This window comes from Microtus ochrogaster, linkage group LG8 (genome assembly GCF_000317375.1).
Source record: "Microtus ochrogaster isolate Prairie Vole_2 linkage group LG8, MicOch1.0, whole genome shotgun sequence".
Classification (NCBI taxonomy): Eukaryota; Metazoa; Chordata; class Mammalia; order Rodentia; family Cricetidae; genus Microtus; species Microtus ochrogaster.
In genome coordinates, this window is record NC_022033.1 from 10,016,865 (window position 1) to 10,033,377 (window position 16,513).

Genomic DNA, 16,513 nt, shown 5'->3' on the forward strand with positions numbered 1-16,513 from the left:
AACATTTTTAAAAATACCTTTTCCTATTTCTCAGAAGAGAAACTGAGTGAGTTGCTGCTTTGAGGCCGGTGTTGGGGTGCCTACGTCACTGTGAAGTGGGCACTCCTGTCACTGAGGTTTGCTGCCCAGGAGAAGCAGCGTGGGAAGAGGCTGAGCTGGAACATAGGCTCCCTTTTGGAAATGTGAGCATTGGGTCTGATGAACTCTGACCTCCTTAGACAAACCAGGGTCTCGTCTATTGAAGGCAAGGTAACTAAGAGTGTACAGTCGTGAGGGCTAGACGGAGCAGCAGAGCCTGGCTAAGGTAGCACGGAGGTCTCTGTTGGACTCTTGTGACTAGATGGACTAGATGGCTCACAGGATAGCCTCCAGAGGGGAAGGGAGAGCAGCAAGCAGATGCAGGAAGCCCCATTGCGGTCACAGCAGCAGGAGGGGACAGCAGAGCAAATTCTGTGAAAACTTGAGGTCTGAGCGATGGATGTACCCAGGCATCTGTGTCCAGGTGGCTGTGAGGACAGGAGACACACTGGGGAAGGAGGGGAGGGGAAAGTAAAAGTGACAACATAGCCTGTTCCTAGGTGGGAGGGGCTTAGGATCATGTCCTTTCCCAGACACTGCTGACACCATTGCTGGGTGAGAGTGGTGGGGCCGTCTGTGAGCAGAGTGTGTTCCCAGAATCCCTCACTCCCCACCTGGTGCTCTGAGCTCTGCTCTAGTCCCGAGGACTGAAACACTTGCAGTCATTGTCCAGTGTGTCCCTACAGGCAGAACTGACCCTGGTGCAAATCAGCAACATGCAGAGGTCACTGAGAAAGGTGGAGAAAGAACAGACGTGAGTGTTAGGGAGTCTCCGAGCCGGGTAAGCAACCAGCTGCCTGTCACAAACCCATGTGCCCCACTGGAGAGCTCCTACAGAGCAGGGAGAGGCAGGGGCAGGGCTGACCCACTCCCTGCAGGACTCTGCTGGCCGAGTCTCTCTGCTTACACGGACAGTTTTAAGTCTGTATTTTCACTCGTGCTTTTTTGCTGCGTGAACATCTGTGCCGATGCTTCCTGGTCTCTCAGCAGCTGGCTGTAAACAGGCGTGGCTCATCCTACTGTAGGGTCTCACAGTGGGCTATCAGCCCATTTCATTTTTATCCATTTCCTTCTTACCGAGTCCAGGTAGAGACGTGGTTCTAATTGGTCTGGGCCTGAAGGTTAGTTTCTTTACCCACTGCAGCGGTGACTACCTTAGCAAAAACGGCCAAAGGAAGGGTCTGCTTTGGCTCACAGTTCATGGGTCCAGCCCATCGCGCGCAGTGGTCACACTGCATCTACAGTTGGGGGCGTCTTGAGGCTGGTGTTCAGTTCCGTCCTCTTAATTTAATCAGGCAGTTAGGGTGGGTCTCCTGCCTCATTTAACCTCGTCTAGATCACCCCTCACAGACACCCCTGGAGGCTTGCCTCTTAGTCCGTTCTAGATCTCCTCAAGCAGACAATATTAACCATCCCAGCGTGGTGAGGTAATCGGCTGCCCTAGTGGATGTGGGTAACAGGAACTGTTAACGCCCAGGTAACAGCACGCTGTCTGGGTTGGATGCAGCTCCAGGATCAGGATGCTATCCTTGCCCGTGAATATTGACAAGACAAATGTGGCTTTAAAGCACCATGGGGGAACAGCCAATAAGATCCAAACGTTTGGTTACTCATGTCCAAGGTGACAGAGCCTCTGTGTTGACAGGAACGTCTAAGAAAGGACGGGATGATGGATCCTACTGATTCCCTGCTGCTGGGGATTGCCAGCGAGTTCCGGGTGTCTGGGTCAATAGTTTTGATGAACTGCTTCCTGAGTGGATGAGAGAGTGCTGATGGAGTGGCATTGGCTATAATCAGACTTTTCATGGACCACCAGCTCCCAAATAGTGACACTGAGACTTCTTATTAATTATGAAAACTTAGCCATATCTTAGGCTTGTTCCCAACTAGCTCTTATAAGTTAAATTAACCCATTTATATTGGTCTACGTTCTGCCATGTGGCTCATTACCTCTCCTCCATGCTGTGTATCCCACTTCCTCTGTATCTGGCTGGCAAATCTCCAGCCTCTGAGATTCCACCCCCGCCCTCCTGTTCCTCTTTCTCCCCAGAAGTCCCACTTAGCCTCTCCGACCTAGCTATTGGCTGCTCAGCTCTTTAGTAAACCAATCAGAAGTTGCTTTGGCAGATGATATTAAGCAGAGACACATCTCCACCGTGTAGAAAAGATTATCCCACAACAGTTGGCTGATGCATAGCTCTCTTGGTTTCCAGAACCATCCACACCTTGACCTCACCATGAGAAGCATTTGGCCTTGGAAAGTCAAGTTGAACCAATGGGAACCATCATAATGGCACATTCCCCATATAACTCGGCATGCTGACTTATTATTATGCCATTATTAATAAATTAGCGATCAAGGTCAGGGCTGAGTAAACCACTCTGGCCTGTGGTTTGGCCTCCCTCTGTAAGCTGGCATATCAGCCCTGTCCCTGGAGTAGGGGTTCACGTGGGAGTTCTGTGCCCTGAGAGCACAGCTTGTGGTCATTGGACACCTGTGGTTGTCTTTGTGGCCTTCCAGCTTCCCCAGAGCTCTGGCCACAGGCCTTGTGTAAGGCACATGTTGTCTGTGTGTGAGTTTGGATTGGACAAGCTTAGGAGTGGGGGTATAGCTGTCAGCTGCATGGTCCAGCCCGGGCTTTGAGGTTAAACTGTGTGATGGTTACTTTTTAGTGCCACCTTGTCGCAGCCTGGAATCACCTGGGAAGAGAGGTGATTTGTTTTGTTTTTGATTTTTAAAGACGGCATTTCTCTCTGTAGCCCTAGCTGTCCTGGAACTCGTTTTGTAGACCAGGCTGGCCTTGAGCTCAGAGGTCCACTTGTGTCTGCCTCCTGAGAGCTGGGATTAAAGGATTGTACCACTACCATCTGGCAGGAAGAGAGTTTTCATGAGGAATTGTCTAGATGGGGCTGACTGATCCTGCTGTGGGAGGATACAGTCATTATGGGCGGCACCATCCCTTAGGCACAGGAGTGAAGAAAAAACAAGCAAGCAGGCAGCATGGCTGCCATTGTTTCTCTCTGTTCTTGATTATGGATGCTAGGCCACCAGTTGTCTCAGGCTCCAGCCTCTGTGACCTCCATGAAATGACGGGCTCTGATCCACGATTGGACGCTGAGTAAACCACTCTTTCCTTTCGTTACTACACGTTGTAAGGGAAGAACAAAGATGAGCTCACCCAAAGAGCCAGGAGATGTTCAGAAGCAACAGCTCTCGTCCTGAGCCAAGCTCTGGTCTAAGCGTTTGCCTAGGTTAGCCGATCTGATTCCCATGATAGCCCTCCAAAGGAACTACTCTTCCCTGAGCTCTACAGTGAGACTAAGCACAGAGACATCAGATGATGTGATGAAGATCACACAGTTGGTTCTTGGTGGTGTAAGACTTACATTCAGGCAGTGTGGCTCCAGGGTCTAGAAAAAGCTCAGACCTGGGATGATTTGCTGTAGAGATCCCTTCTCTCCTCAAAGTATGGACTTGAACCCAGTCATAGTGATGGAGAACCCTGAGTTCTGCTGAGCTGTTGGCACAGTTTCTATTTCATTGCTGAGACTCTTACACACCAACTTCAGGACATCAGGCACCAGCGAGACACCCTGAGTATCCCCCAAGAAGTAGGCTTCCCTGAGAGGGGTGTGTGGCTCCCCTCATCTCTGATGGGGGGACCTTGATAATTTGCAAGGTGCAGAGCCTGCTCTTTTGACCCCGGGGTTCACCTCCTGCAAGGGAGATCCATGTAACTGGAGTTGGTTTTTCCAAAACCGGTCCTGTGTCCATCTCCATGGACACTTGGCCAGTAGGCGCTGCACACAGGGTGGAGTGGCCGAAGTTTTCCAAGGCAGGGGAATCCCAGCTGCTGTTCTCATTAGGAAAGGTGACAGCGCTGGGCTAATCTTAGCAGCAGAGTTTGGTCATCGGCACCGGGAGCCTCAGCATGCTTTTTATAGCTGCCCGCTAAAACGGGCTTGGCACTTTCCACTCCATCAAGAGGACAAGCTGAGGAGGTGGAAAAACGGTGAGGAGAGGGGCCGCGGGGTGCCTGAGCTAGGAGAGCCCCGTGTTTTGGAAAGTGTGGTCCTATTTATAGCGGCAGTCATAATAAGGATTATTATGAGTTTCGGTCCTATTTTTAATTCTTCATAGGACTTGCAGGGACCCGTGAGACTCTACATTTGCCCATCCCTCTGATCTCAGCTGATCCTCTCTCGCTGGTTCCCCTGGCTGCAGAGAATCCCTCTTCATTCTGTCTTTGGATGCTCCATGCCCCTTCATGCCCCAGGACCTTGGCATGTGCTGTTGGCTTTGGAACATTCTTCCCTTGTTCCTTCACACATAGGTGTCTCCTACTACATAGAAGTCACTTTCCTTGAGAGGTGTTTTTTTCTTAAACCTTCATGGCTCAACCCCTAACCCCGTGTCATCTCGTCCTGTCCCACTGACATGCTTGGTTCTCCAGCTGGCACTCAGCGATTCCTTTGCCTGTCTGCTGTCTCCGGCCACTGGTTCCCACCTTAGACTGATGCTGATGGTTGCTTTGGAGCAGGGCCTCGCTGTTTGCTGCTGCACTCTCGACTTTGAGAACAGTCTCTGTGCATCGTGTGTGTGTGTGTGTGTGTGTGTGTGTGATGCTGAAGGAAAGTCCCATCCCCCTCTGTTGTCCCTGAAAAGTGTCTTTACTAGCCCTATTTTACAGACAAGTTGACTGAAGTTCAAAGATATCAAACAGGGAACCCTGGGTTAGCCCTCAACTGGGGAAAGCTCTGGAACCCTTGAGTGCTATTTGCCTGGGCTCTGGAGTGATTTCTCCCATCGGGTCAGAGAGAAGTTAAGAGAATGACCAAGGACAGTTCTGATCCCATGTGTTCTGCAAAGCAAAAGATGCATAGTCTTCCAGGGAAGGTCAGGCTGGGAGGCAGGCTGTTCCTGCCCTCTCTGGGAACCCTGGCCCCTGGCCCCTGGCCCCTGGCCTCAGGCAGAGTTGGGGGTCCCAGCAAAACATTGCAAAACAGGAAAAAATCTAAGGACACAAAAACACAAGCGGTCTGCTTGAGGAGACAGGGTTACCATGGCTCCGAGTGACTCTCAAGGCTGGCTCTACCCAGTGTTTTGGAAGGTTCCTCCATGTGACACAGGGTTTTGGAATTCTTCAGCTGGTAAGTCCTTCTTAATTCAGGCCCCTGGCCCCAGCCAAGCCACTCCCGGGCTCTCTGTGTCCCGCGGGGGCGTAGGCTGGACACAGGCCCACCTCGAATTACTCAGCTCCACAACTGAAATTTTTTGAAGCGGGTTTCTTGTTTTGTTGGATGGATTTCTTGGCGCGGTCTGATGGCAGAGGCTCCCATCACCTGTCCAGAAGGCAAATTGTTTTTTTTTTTTTCTTTTTCAAGAGGAGGCGTGGGCGGTGGAATCCCCTCGTCCCCACTGAGTCACTGAAGCCAGCCGTGACTCACTTTATTGCTCCCAGGCTCCCAAAGGCTGTATCATTTGGGCTTTGTTTAATAAATAGAATTATGTATGCGCTTAAAATATATTTTGAAACCTTTTTGTTCAGAAAGTATTTTTCTGTGAATGTACATGACAAGCAGATCCGAGGTACCTTATCAACAGCCCCTTCTGCACCTGTTCTTCCCCCTGGGGTGTGGTCCCAGGGCCTGGGTGGGCTTCTCTGGATGGTACTGACTCCAGGCTGGGAGGATCTCTGGAAACTAGACTCCAGGCTGGATGGCATGACTAAGGCTCAGGAGACCTTTGCCCTCGGTGACTCACTCAAGGCCGGTGTCATACCCTCTCTCAACCCCCTCCAAAGACATAGTCCAGACGGCAGCTCTGAAGCCTATGCGGTGACAGAAAATGCATTCTTTTCAGACAGCTGCATGTGTGTCCGAGCCTCTTGCCTCCCTGCACAGATCAACTTCTTCAGGGGATCAAACTGTCCCTTCTCCCACTTTCCTGGAGAGCCGATCCTACCTGTGCATCCTCACTCAGTATGGAATCTTGGGAAGAGGCAACACAGGAAGGAGTTTCCTGGTTAACTTGAGTCGAAGGGTTTGTGCCTTCAGAAATTGGCAGAGCCAGCCATGGTGGTACATGTCTCTCATCCCAGTGCTAGGAAACAGGGAACTGGATGTGGCTGAGTTGGTAGAGCACTTGCCTAGCACACATGAAGCTCTGGGTTTCATCCCCGGCACGGGCTAATCACTAATCCAGACATGTTGGTGCACACCTGTAATGCCAGCCCTTGGAAGGTGGAGTTGGGAAGATCAGAAGTTCAAGGTTACCCTTAGCTATGAAGCAAACTCTAGGTTCCTTGAGCTCTATAATAGCCTGTCCAAAAACATCAAAAATGAAAAACACATCTTAAGAAAGAAAAAACTCATACAAACAAACAAACAAACAAACAAAAAATCTGTCCTTGATGGCAGTAGCCTCTGTGAGCCACCCTGCTGGTCAGTGGCTTAGCTTTCAGAGTGTCAGTTAAAATCCCCATTCTGTCCTCTGCTGTTTCCTTGGGACTCAGTTTCCCAAACTCTAAAATGGAGTCAGTGGTGTTTTAATATAAATCAGGAGATGGAGACTGCAGGTACAGGCACACAGTGGGTGCCCTGAAGTTAGCAGCTGCCCCCCTGGGGGATTCCGACCTGTCCACATGGAGTCTACAAGGCAGGGCCCATCGCTTCCTTAGCTATCAGAACAGTCCCTCCTGGCACGTTCTCTCCCTTTCCCATGGAGAGCCTTTAGGTTCTGGCATCCTGGCCCAGCAGAGCTCCCTCCCTTCCCCCTCCACGGATGGGGGTGCTGAGTCACACAGCTGTCCACAGACTTCCTTGAGGTGACAGAACTTAGCAGTGGAGGGCAGGGCCCCAAAACCCCAGTTTCCTGGTTCCCAAAGTGCCTGGCGTCTGCAGCCTTCAGAGCTGTCTATAGATGATGCTCAGCTCTGAGAACAGAGGCTGCAGGAGGGGTAGGGGCCTCTATGGAAGATGGGCTTCTGTACACACTTGGCCCCCAGGACTTCCACATTCACCCTTGGGTATTTATTAAGCACCTACTGTGTGTCATGGGTAGCATAACAGATAAGGTCCCTGCTGTGTGTGTGTGTGTGTGTGTGTGTGTGTGTGTGTGTGTGTGTGTGTGTGTAACACTTCAGGCTTGTTTATAAGCAGGGCACAGAGTCTGCAGAAGGGCTGGGGTGCAGAACGCCTGCTTCCTGTGGCCCTCAGACAAGCCTTGAGCTGCCCTCACCCCTGCATCCCAGGCAGGCGAAAGAGAGGAGCATGCATGCTTGTAGAACGCAGAACTTGGTGTTATGAAATCTGAGTGTGACTGGACACCCCGGCTTTCATTGGTGACATCTGGCAACTCTGGGCAGAGAGAGCAGAAAGGAACTTTCCAGAAGACACAGCTCTGATAAGAGCCCTAAAGGAGGGAACAGAGGATGCGTAGACCCTGTAAGGAAGAGTGGCAGGCCAGGGGTCTGTCCAGGAGCTCAGACCATGATGGGGATGGGCTCTGTGGACCATGGATTTGGTGAGGAGCATTGGAAAGAGACATCTCCTTTGGGGACTCTAGGCAAGGCGAGGAGTCTAGCTTTATCCCCAGTACAGGGGGACATTGGTGGAGGTTTCGTATAATGTGGCTACTGTTTCAAGATTGCTCAGATATCTTTAGAGCATGGACAGGAAGAGGGGTGAGTGCATACTGGGAAATAGGAGAGGCGCTGCCATAGTGGCCTGGGGTGTGCCCCACCAAGCCAGGGGAGTCAAGAGAGAGGTTTGGTGTAGGCATCTAGTGGCTTCCTCTGCAGATCTGTGTAAGTCTGTCCAAGCAGTGTCACCAGGATATCCCTGACCTCCGTGCGTCTGCCTGGCAAACTCTGCCATGGTCTGGGAAGGACCCACTTTACACTGGTTAACGGTCATGAAGTGTAGGCCGAGGTGACTTCAGCAGCCTTCATTAATTTGGTGCTTGAGGGCAGAGCTGGGGATGCTTCGGGCCTGGTTTCCTGAGTGAACTGACTCTTGGATTTTCTCCACACACGTTCCAGCCGGGCAGCAGCAGCTCAGGGTCCAAGTGCTACACATCTGTGAGAGCTGGCTGGCCCCTCCTGGGAGTGATGACACCGCCCGCTCTTCCAGGCAGACAGTTGGGGCTCAGCCCCCTTCCCCTGGCCTGCTGCTTCCTGTTAGCCCTGCCCATATCCCTAACCCTTCTGAGCTGCCAGCAGACATAGAGTCACAGACCCACACACCAATCTCTCTCTCCCTCCTCCCTCCCATCCCCCTTTCCCTTCTCTCTGCCCCCATTTCTTCCTCCTCCTGCCCATCTGTTTTGTTTGTTTATTTGTTTGTTTAAGACAGAGTCTCAAATAGCCTGTATTGCCTTTGAACTCACCATGCAGCTGATGACCTTAAACTTTTGATCCTCTTACTTCCTACTTCCTGAGTGCTAGGATTTCAGGCATGTGCCATGGGGTCCAGTTTGTGCAGTACTGGGCATGACAATCAATCTACCAACCAAGCACTATCGCTAGTCCTGTCTGTCTGTCTGTTCATCCATCCTTCCCTCTTTCCATCCCTCCATCCATCTAGTCATCTCCTCCATCCTCAGGCCATCCCATCAGCCCTCCCTCCTCATGCCCTTCTGTCCTCTGTGCACTCTGGTCAGGTCTCCTAATGAGGGTTCTCAAAGCCTGTGATGTCTGCTGAGTTGAGCCCCCACCCCTTTTAGCCTTGATTTTCTATCCCCAACTCCTTTGCTCAAAATGCCTGGCTCTTCCTTCCCTTCTGACTAAGGCTGGAAGGGCCTCCTCTGTGTTGGCCACCAAGCCCTGTTCCCTTTAGACTTAGGGAGTTCCCCCAAATATCTGCTCCAAGACCAAGTTCCTTTATTTCATCTCAGGACAGAAGATAGACATGAAGTCCTCTCAGCCAGAAGTGCAACCTGGGAATGGCTGGGACCCAGGCTCCCTGCTTTTTAGAGCTTTGCTTTTGAGACAGGGCCCAGCTATATAGGTTAGCCTGTTCTGGAACCCACCATCCTCCTGCCTCTGTCTGCCAAGTCCTGGGATTACAGACCAGCCCTCCCCATACCTGTAGTTGCCTATGTCTAAGCAGCCATGTTTATAGACTCACAAGATGGTCTCATGACACATATACTGGTCTGTAGATACTGAGCCAGGGTGCTTCTTGTAAAATAGGGGTGTGTTTTCTAGTTAGAAAAAATATATCTACCTTATTCTAAGGACTGCCCAATACTGGCATAGCTGATATCTACCTACCCTTCTGTCCACCCACCCCATCCACCCACCCATCCATCCATCTGCCCACCCACCCATCCATCCTTCCACCCACCCATCCATCTGTCCATCCACCTATCCATCTTTCCATCTGTCTACACACCCATCTGTTCATCTGTCCACCCACCCACTCATCCATCTCCCTACCCACCCACACACCCATCCATCTACCTCTCACTCACCCATCCATACACTATCATTCACTATGTTCACACTGATCCACCCATCCATCCGCCCACCCACATCCATCATCTATCCACTCCCCTACCCTCCCATAGTCTTCTTATCCATCCATCTACCTATCATCCACCCACCGTCTGTATGTCTCCATCCTCCTGTTCACCCTCCATATACCCATCCGATCATCCATGATCCACTCTACATCAACCCATTCGCCCACCTGTCAATCCACTCACTTGCCCATCTTTTCTTCCTCTATTGGCTATAGGCTGCCATAATGGATTCAGCCAGACCTTATCCGTGAGTTCCATCCATGACCATTCTATTCACTGAGCCAAGAATGCAAATAAGATCCCACTCCCCAAACCCAGCCAATTCTCTTTCCTTAGAGGCCAGTGTGAGACCCCAAATTCTAAAGGAGAGTGGTGGTGACATCCATGGTGGCTTGAGCTTTTGGTTGAGCATTTCTTTGAACTGCCTATCTTAATACTCAACCCAATTCTTGAAGGAAGCTAAAGCACAGAGAGGCTTAGGGACCACTCGGGCCACACAGGCAGTCAGTGCTGGCAGGTCAGAGTGAGGTGAGCCTTAGGGAAGTCTCTGGGGTTAATTTTGAAGACAGTGCCTCAAGACAGCAGTCCTCAGCCACACTCAGAACATCACCTCCCCCATGACCCCAAGGACGTGTGCGCCTGTTAGTGTGGGTACAAGGAACAAGGGTTGCTCAAAAGTGTGGCCCAGAGACCCATAGCGGACCACACCCTCTTGAGCCCAGCCTCTGAGTGAGCCTTCAGGGTGATGGGGCTCAGTAGAGAAGATGGCTGTGGCCAGTGTTTACTTCCCACTGGAAGCTATTCTGCCACGAGTAGTGTGGGCTCTGTGAGTGTGCACAGAAGAATCAAAAGACAGAACAGAGAGCCTGACTCAGTTGGCTTTGGTCATTGCTGGCTGCGTCTTCATTTGCACCCAGCCTTCTTGCTTCTTTGTCTTCCTCCCCACTCTTCTTTCTCATTTCCCTCCTCCCTTGCCCTCCCCTCACATCCTCCCACCTCAGCTTCCCAAAGGTTGAGACTACAGGTGTGTGCCATGGCACCCAGCTTGAAAAGATCTATTAAAATATTATATATATGTATATATTAAATATTTATCTTTAAATTATGTATGTGTATACATGCCATGTGTGTGCAGTACTCCCAGAGGCCAGAAGAGGGTGTTGGGTCCCCTGGAACTGGAGTCACAGGCAGTTGTGAGCCACCCTGTGAGTGCTGGGAATGGAACCTGGGTCCTCTGCAAGAGCAGCAAGTACTCCCAACCCCTGAGTTGTCTCTCCAATCCCCTAAAAAGACCCATTCTTCAAGACATCAGGGAGTCATGTTGCCATCTCATGTAAGAGACACCACCCCAGTGTAGATTCCAGCCAAGCCTTGCAGGTAGATATATTTATCATTACAAACAGAAAATTCTTGATAAGCTTTGACTTTAAAATGTGTGCATTTTCAGTTTTAACTCATGTTGAGATATGTGCCCATGTTCAAATAATATATATATATATATGCCAGCAGAAGAGCTCCTGTGAACATCTCCCATGTGCTTACACAGTGCTGGAGCCTGATACTTTGATCTGTATGCTCACTAGGAGATGTACATGGTCTAGAACCCTTGTGTTTTAAATTGGAGACAGAGACTTACCTTCTTATCCAAGGCTGCACAGCTAATTGGGGCAAGCAAAGATTTCAGGCCAGGTCTGAAGTTGTGAAGTTTGGGATAAAAGGGCTGAATGCTGCCGGGGACAGAGAGGAGATGCTGGCACTGTTGCAGGGCATTTCCAAAGAGGGTTCTAGGGAGTGTGCCACACAGCTCTGCCAGTGCACTGGAGTGGGCGGGCATTTCCTCCTACACCCTCGTTGTCCCACAGCCCTCATCTGCCAGCTCCAGGGGGCCCAGCCTTGCATAGCAGCACCCCCAGGAAACCCAAGTCTTAAGGATAGGAGTGGACACCTAAGCTCGGGGGGGGGTGAGATGCCACTTAAGTGTGGCCAGTCCAGGATGCCCAATCCTACCAGTTCTCCCCTCTCTGACTGGGACTCAACTCAGCTAGTGGGGTAAAGGCCAGACATGCTTTGGGGCGGCATATGTAGGAACAGGTTGGAGTCTGAGGGACAAAGGATACTGGGACCAGGGCAGGCATTAAGATTTAGTTAAGACTGGTGCCCTGAGGAGCAAGGCGGGAACTGGAATAGACAGGACCTTGAGGGCCATGGCAGAGCTGTGGCGATGTCACTGGGCACAGGAGGCAGGAAGGACTTGAGGAGGGCTGGTGAATCTGTCATTGCAGCAGGGGTGACTGCAAGGTCCTGCCTACAAATGTCCTTTCTAGGTGTCTCAGAGCTGGCCACTTTTCTCTGTTGGTTCTCTGGGAGCCTCTCCCTTGCTGTTTGCTTGGGCTTGACTGTCGTTTGGAGGCTGTGGTTCAATAGCTTGTGTCTTTTCACAAACTTCCTCTGGGCCTTAGGTTCCCCTTCTGGTGGTGCTGAGCTGACTCATTTCTAGACTGTACTCAAGCTCCTATTGGCAGTTGCCTCCTTGGGTAGTCATGCCCATCGGTAAGGGGTAGGGAGGGCTCTGCCCTTTTCTCCTGGGTCCATAGACCCAAAAACCATATCTGACATAGCCTATGAGATACCCTGTCGTGAACATTGCTCTTCTGCATGTCAGGATTTCTTGTGCCACAATATCAAGGGTTAGTTCAACTTCTTGACAGTTCTTCAAGGAATTCTGTCTGCACCTCTAAAGGATGGGCTTGGAAACTGGGTCCGCCCCCCTTGCTTCTTCCTTCCCCCTCTGTCTTTTTTGTCTGTTTCTTGAGAGTCACTCTGTAGCCCGGCTGGCTGCTGCCTCACCCTCTCACGTCCTTCTCCAAGCAGTGAGCTCATATGGAATTAAGCTGGGCAAGAGGGGGACCCCCTTACTGCTTCCCACATGGGCTTCTAGCTCAGCATTCAGGCTGCAGTCACTGAGCAAGGTTGGAACCCACAGAGCCTGGCTATGCAGCCTGGGTCTCTGTCAATGACATTGGGTCCATCTTTGACATAACAACAGGATAACTCTGGGCTAGTCCTGTCTGGCTCTTTGCACACTGTGGAGCCTGTGTGTTGATGGCTTCCAGCCAGGTGCCTTTGGTGTCCCTTTGGCCACCATTTCTCCTGCCTCTGGAGTGGTTTCTCCTGGCCCTTGGCAGTCATTCCAGCTGATGACATTTTTGTATATCCCATTATGGCTCTTTGTCTTTTCTTACAATGTGGTCGATAGACAGCCAAGACTACGTCACCTGGTCTCTTCCATAGGGATCTAAGACCAGGAAGAATGTCTGTACTCACCTCCCTCTGTTATCTCTGTGTGTATGTGGCGTGTGTGTGTGTGTGTGTGTGTGTGTGTGTGTGTGTGCCTGTGCCTGTTTGTGAGCACCTGCATCTGTGTGTGTACATGTGGAAGTCAGAGGTTGATGTTGGGTGTCCTCCTCTATTGTCCTCCATCTTACTTTGGTTGTGTGGCATACACATGTGTGTGTATGTGTGCGTGCATGTGTGTGAGCGCATATCTGTGAGCACCTGTATTAATTATAAACTGTCTGGCCTATTAGCCCAGGCTTATTATTAACTAGCTCTTAGAACTTAATTTAATTCAGCCCATTTCTAGTCTATATTTTGTCATGAGACTTGTGACTTGTTGCCTCATATCTTGCTTCCCCAGTGGCTGCTGGCATCTCTCTGGCTCTGCCTTCTTTCTCCTGTCTTTTTGCTTGGGTTTCCCACCTAGCTATATTCTTCTTGGCTATTGGCTTACAGAAGGGTGTTCCATATCCCCAGGGTCTGATGTTGGGTGTCCTCCTCTATCACTCTGCATCTCACTTTGGGAGTGTGGAGTATATACACGTGTATGCGTGTATGGGTGTGCACGCACACACAGGCACACATGCCTGTGTGTACCATCGTAGCAGCCAGAGAAGAACTTTGGGTGTCCTGCTCATCACATTTCACCTTATTGTTTTGAGCTAGGGTCTCTCACTGAACCTAGAGCTAGGCTGGTGGCTAGTGACCCTCAGAGACCCTCCTGTATTCACTCCTACAGCACTGGGGAGACAGACACAAGTGTGGCCATACCCTGCCTTTCATGGGCCTGCTAGAGTTCACGTTCAAACTTGCATACCATTGAACCACAAAGCCAGGTCCGAACTGGCTGTCGCCAAGAACTCCCTCTTTTCCTTTGCCGTGAGAACCTCCAGTCACACCCGCTTTGTAGCAGTTACAGGAGTTTTGTTTATTGGGTTTTACTTTGGAAGGGGGAGGCATACTCCTAGGCGGGTAAGTTCAAATGCTGCTCATGGCCCACGTCTCTCTGGCTAACCCTCAGAAATGGGGGTCCTAAGCGATTACAGCAGACACTAGCAGCTCTGCTCCAGGAAGAGACGGGGCTCTGAGGCCAGATGTTGGGCTGTGCTCTGTCTCGCAGCCCACTGTGCTGAGCATGCTGGAGCCTCTGCCGAGTCAAGAACCCAGTGGACTTTGACTCAGCATTTTCCAACCATGTGCTAGCTTCGAGAATGTTCCCTTTCTCATAAAACCATTTAATATTCTTCAGCATTCGTGCTCCACAAACACCCTGGAAACCCTCACGGAAATGTTTTGTTTCAGTGAGAACTGCCCAGCTTCAGTGTAGGTGGTCAGGGGAGAAATCTATAATTTGAAAATCAAGAGTTTTGTTTGGCCTCGTTTGCTGGCCTCAGATTAGGGGAATGAAGGGCCCTCTGCCCCTGAGAAGGAGAGGCCACTGCTGAGCAGAGCCCTCTCACTGCAATGGTGACTCACATGGTATCATGGAGTGGGCTAAGGGGTTCCCTCGCCTCCTGATGACCCATGAGTCAGGCACGCTTGGGCCACCTGTTCTGTCCCTATTAAGAGTGGGATAGCTAAACCATCTGTGCTCGGATGAGGGGACGCTGGTAACAAGCCAGGACCATCACGAGGCTCCCTAGACAGCCTTGGGCTTGAGGACCTTCTGGAAATAGACAAATGTGACCAGGTGCCTGGGAGAACACTGATTTTATTTTAAGAAAGGGAAATAGGCGTTTGGATGGAAAGAGATCACGGTGGTGGAGTCTGCGGTTCCTCCAAGTCTTTGCTCTTTTAATCCTGAGTTTCCTACTGGCACCATGTTTCTCTCCTGCAAAGAGAACTATTTGACTATCTGGACACACACACAGCTCTCTCAGACACACATAACTCACATGCACGCGCGCACACACACACACACACAACACACACACATACACACTTTCTCACACAGTCTCATATGCACACACTCTTATACAACTCTTCTTTCACACACAACTCTGTCTCACATCTACACGTTCTTTCTCACACACATACCCTCCCTCCCTCCCTCCCTCCCTCCCTGTCCCCCACCACAGGCACACCGGCACACCGACACACCTCACTACAGTGATGCTATGGAGAATGTGATTTGTCGGCTCTGTCTCACGTCGTTGGCTTCTGAGTCCTTCAAAGACTGTTGTTTTTGTGTTTTCCAGATGGGCAGCAGGTTTGGGAGATGGAAGCCACGGTGGATAAAGACAAGAGCCAGCCTGTAAGCCCCCAAAATGGCCCCGAGAGCTGCTGAGGTTTCTGTACCCTGCTTCCCCTTCCCCCATCCTCTTCTCCTTCCCTCCTTCCTCCCTCTTCTCTATTCCTCCCTTCCTTCCTCCCTCTTTCCCTTTCCTCTCTTCTTCCTTTCCTTCTTTTTCTTTTCTCCCTCTCCCCTTTCTATCCTTTCCTCCTCCATCTGTCCCTCCCTTCTCCCTCCCTCCTCCCCACACTGAACATCACAGTTACTCACAAGTACAAGCTACACTTAATGAGTGCTTGCCACATACGAAGCCCCAGGCCCTTTGGTTTCTGACCGTGACATCTGACACACTTTGCTAAACCAGCTTTCCTTGCTGGGATGAAAAGTTAAATTCCCTTCGCTGTAGATGTGGGGAACGAAGCCAGAGGGCCTGCCGTGGTGGGCCTGGGTGGACTTGATTGGGATCCTGGCAGGAATAGTGGCGTGCTGTTTACAGTCAAGTTCATGACAACTTCCTTCTAGAACATGCTTTTTGTTGAGATCCCCGAGTATCGGAACAAGCACATCCGAGTACCCGTAAAAGTGAACTTCTACGTCATCAACGGAAAGAGAAAACGAAGTCAGCCACAACACTTTACCTACCATCCAGGTGAGGCATTCTCCCTGACACCCTGCAAGGTCACAGACAGCACTGGCCAGGGACTCAGGAGTCCCAAGGTCTGCTCCCGGCTGGGCTACCTGGGGAAAGTGACTCACCCACTCTGAGCCTCAGTTTCCTCTTGTGTTGGAAGGCACTTCCGTGTGAGAGTAGCTCCCTGTGTGGCCCACTGGTGCCAGGGGCCAGCTGCCATTGTCATGCGTGTTTTCCTTGGTGGGTAGGTACGGGCATTTGGAGGCAGACAGCTAAGCAAGTGTCTCTTGCTGTTCCTCCCTGTCTTAGGTTTGACCACAATCAGGGTCAAAGTGGACTTGCTCTAGAACTCTCAGGGTCCTTGACTGTCCCCATATGGGTGGAATTACTAGAGGCACACCCAGACCAGAAGGTCTCATTTATGAAATTCTGCAGAAACGGAACTAACCTCATAGAGTGGCTCTAGTTACAACTCCAAGGTAGCCAGTAGGTTAGGTAACTACAGCAGTAGTTAACTAGTAACTACAGCAGCTGGGGAAAAGCCCGCTCCTGCCCCACTCCAGGATAGGGAAGCACCCTCGGGCTGTAAACCTGCAGTCCTGGTTCTGAAACCCCACTGTCCCTGATTGGGCAGCTCAGCTTCAGCAGGGTGCATGGTAGACTTGTGAGATCCCTATGAGGGAGGCACCACGGGGACTGATGTGCCGTG

The 16,513-nt window shown here is 51.0% G+C and overlaps 1 protein-coding gene across 3 annotated transcripts in view; it reads left to right on the forward strand.

Moving 5' to 3' along the window:
* Nucleotides 1-16,513, forward strand: part of Nfatc2 (nuclear factor of activated T cells 2) — a 120,866-nt gene that overhangs the window by 80,372 nt on the left and 23,981 nt on the right. For all 3 annotated transcript variants that reach the window (XM_026787141.1, XM_005362839.2, XM_026787139.1), the window contains exons 7-8: nt 15,139-15,194; nt 15,696-15,822. In XM_026787141.1, coding sequence (XP_026642942.1) covers nt 15,139-15,194; nt 15,696-15,822 — 183 coding nt within the window. The remainder of the gene's footprint in view (nt 1-15,138; nt 15,195-15,695; nt 15,823-16,513) is intronic.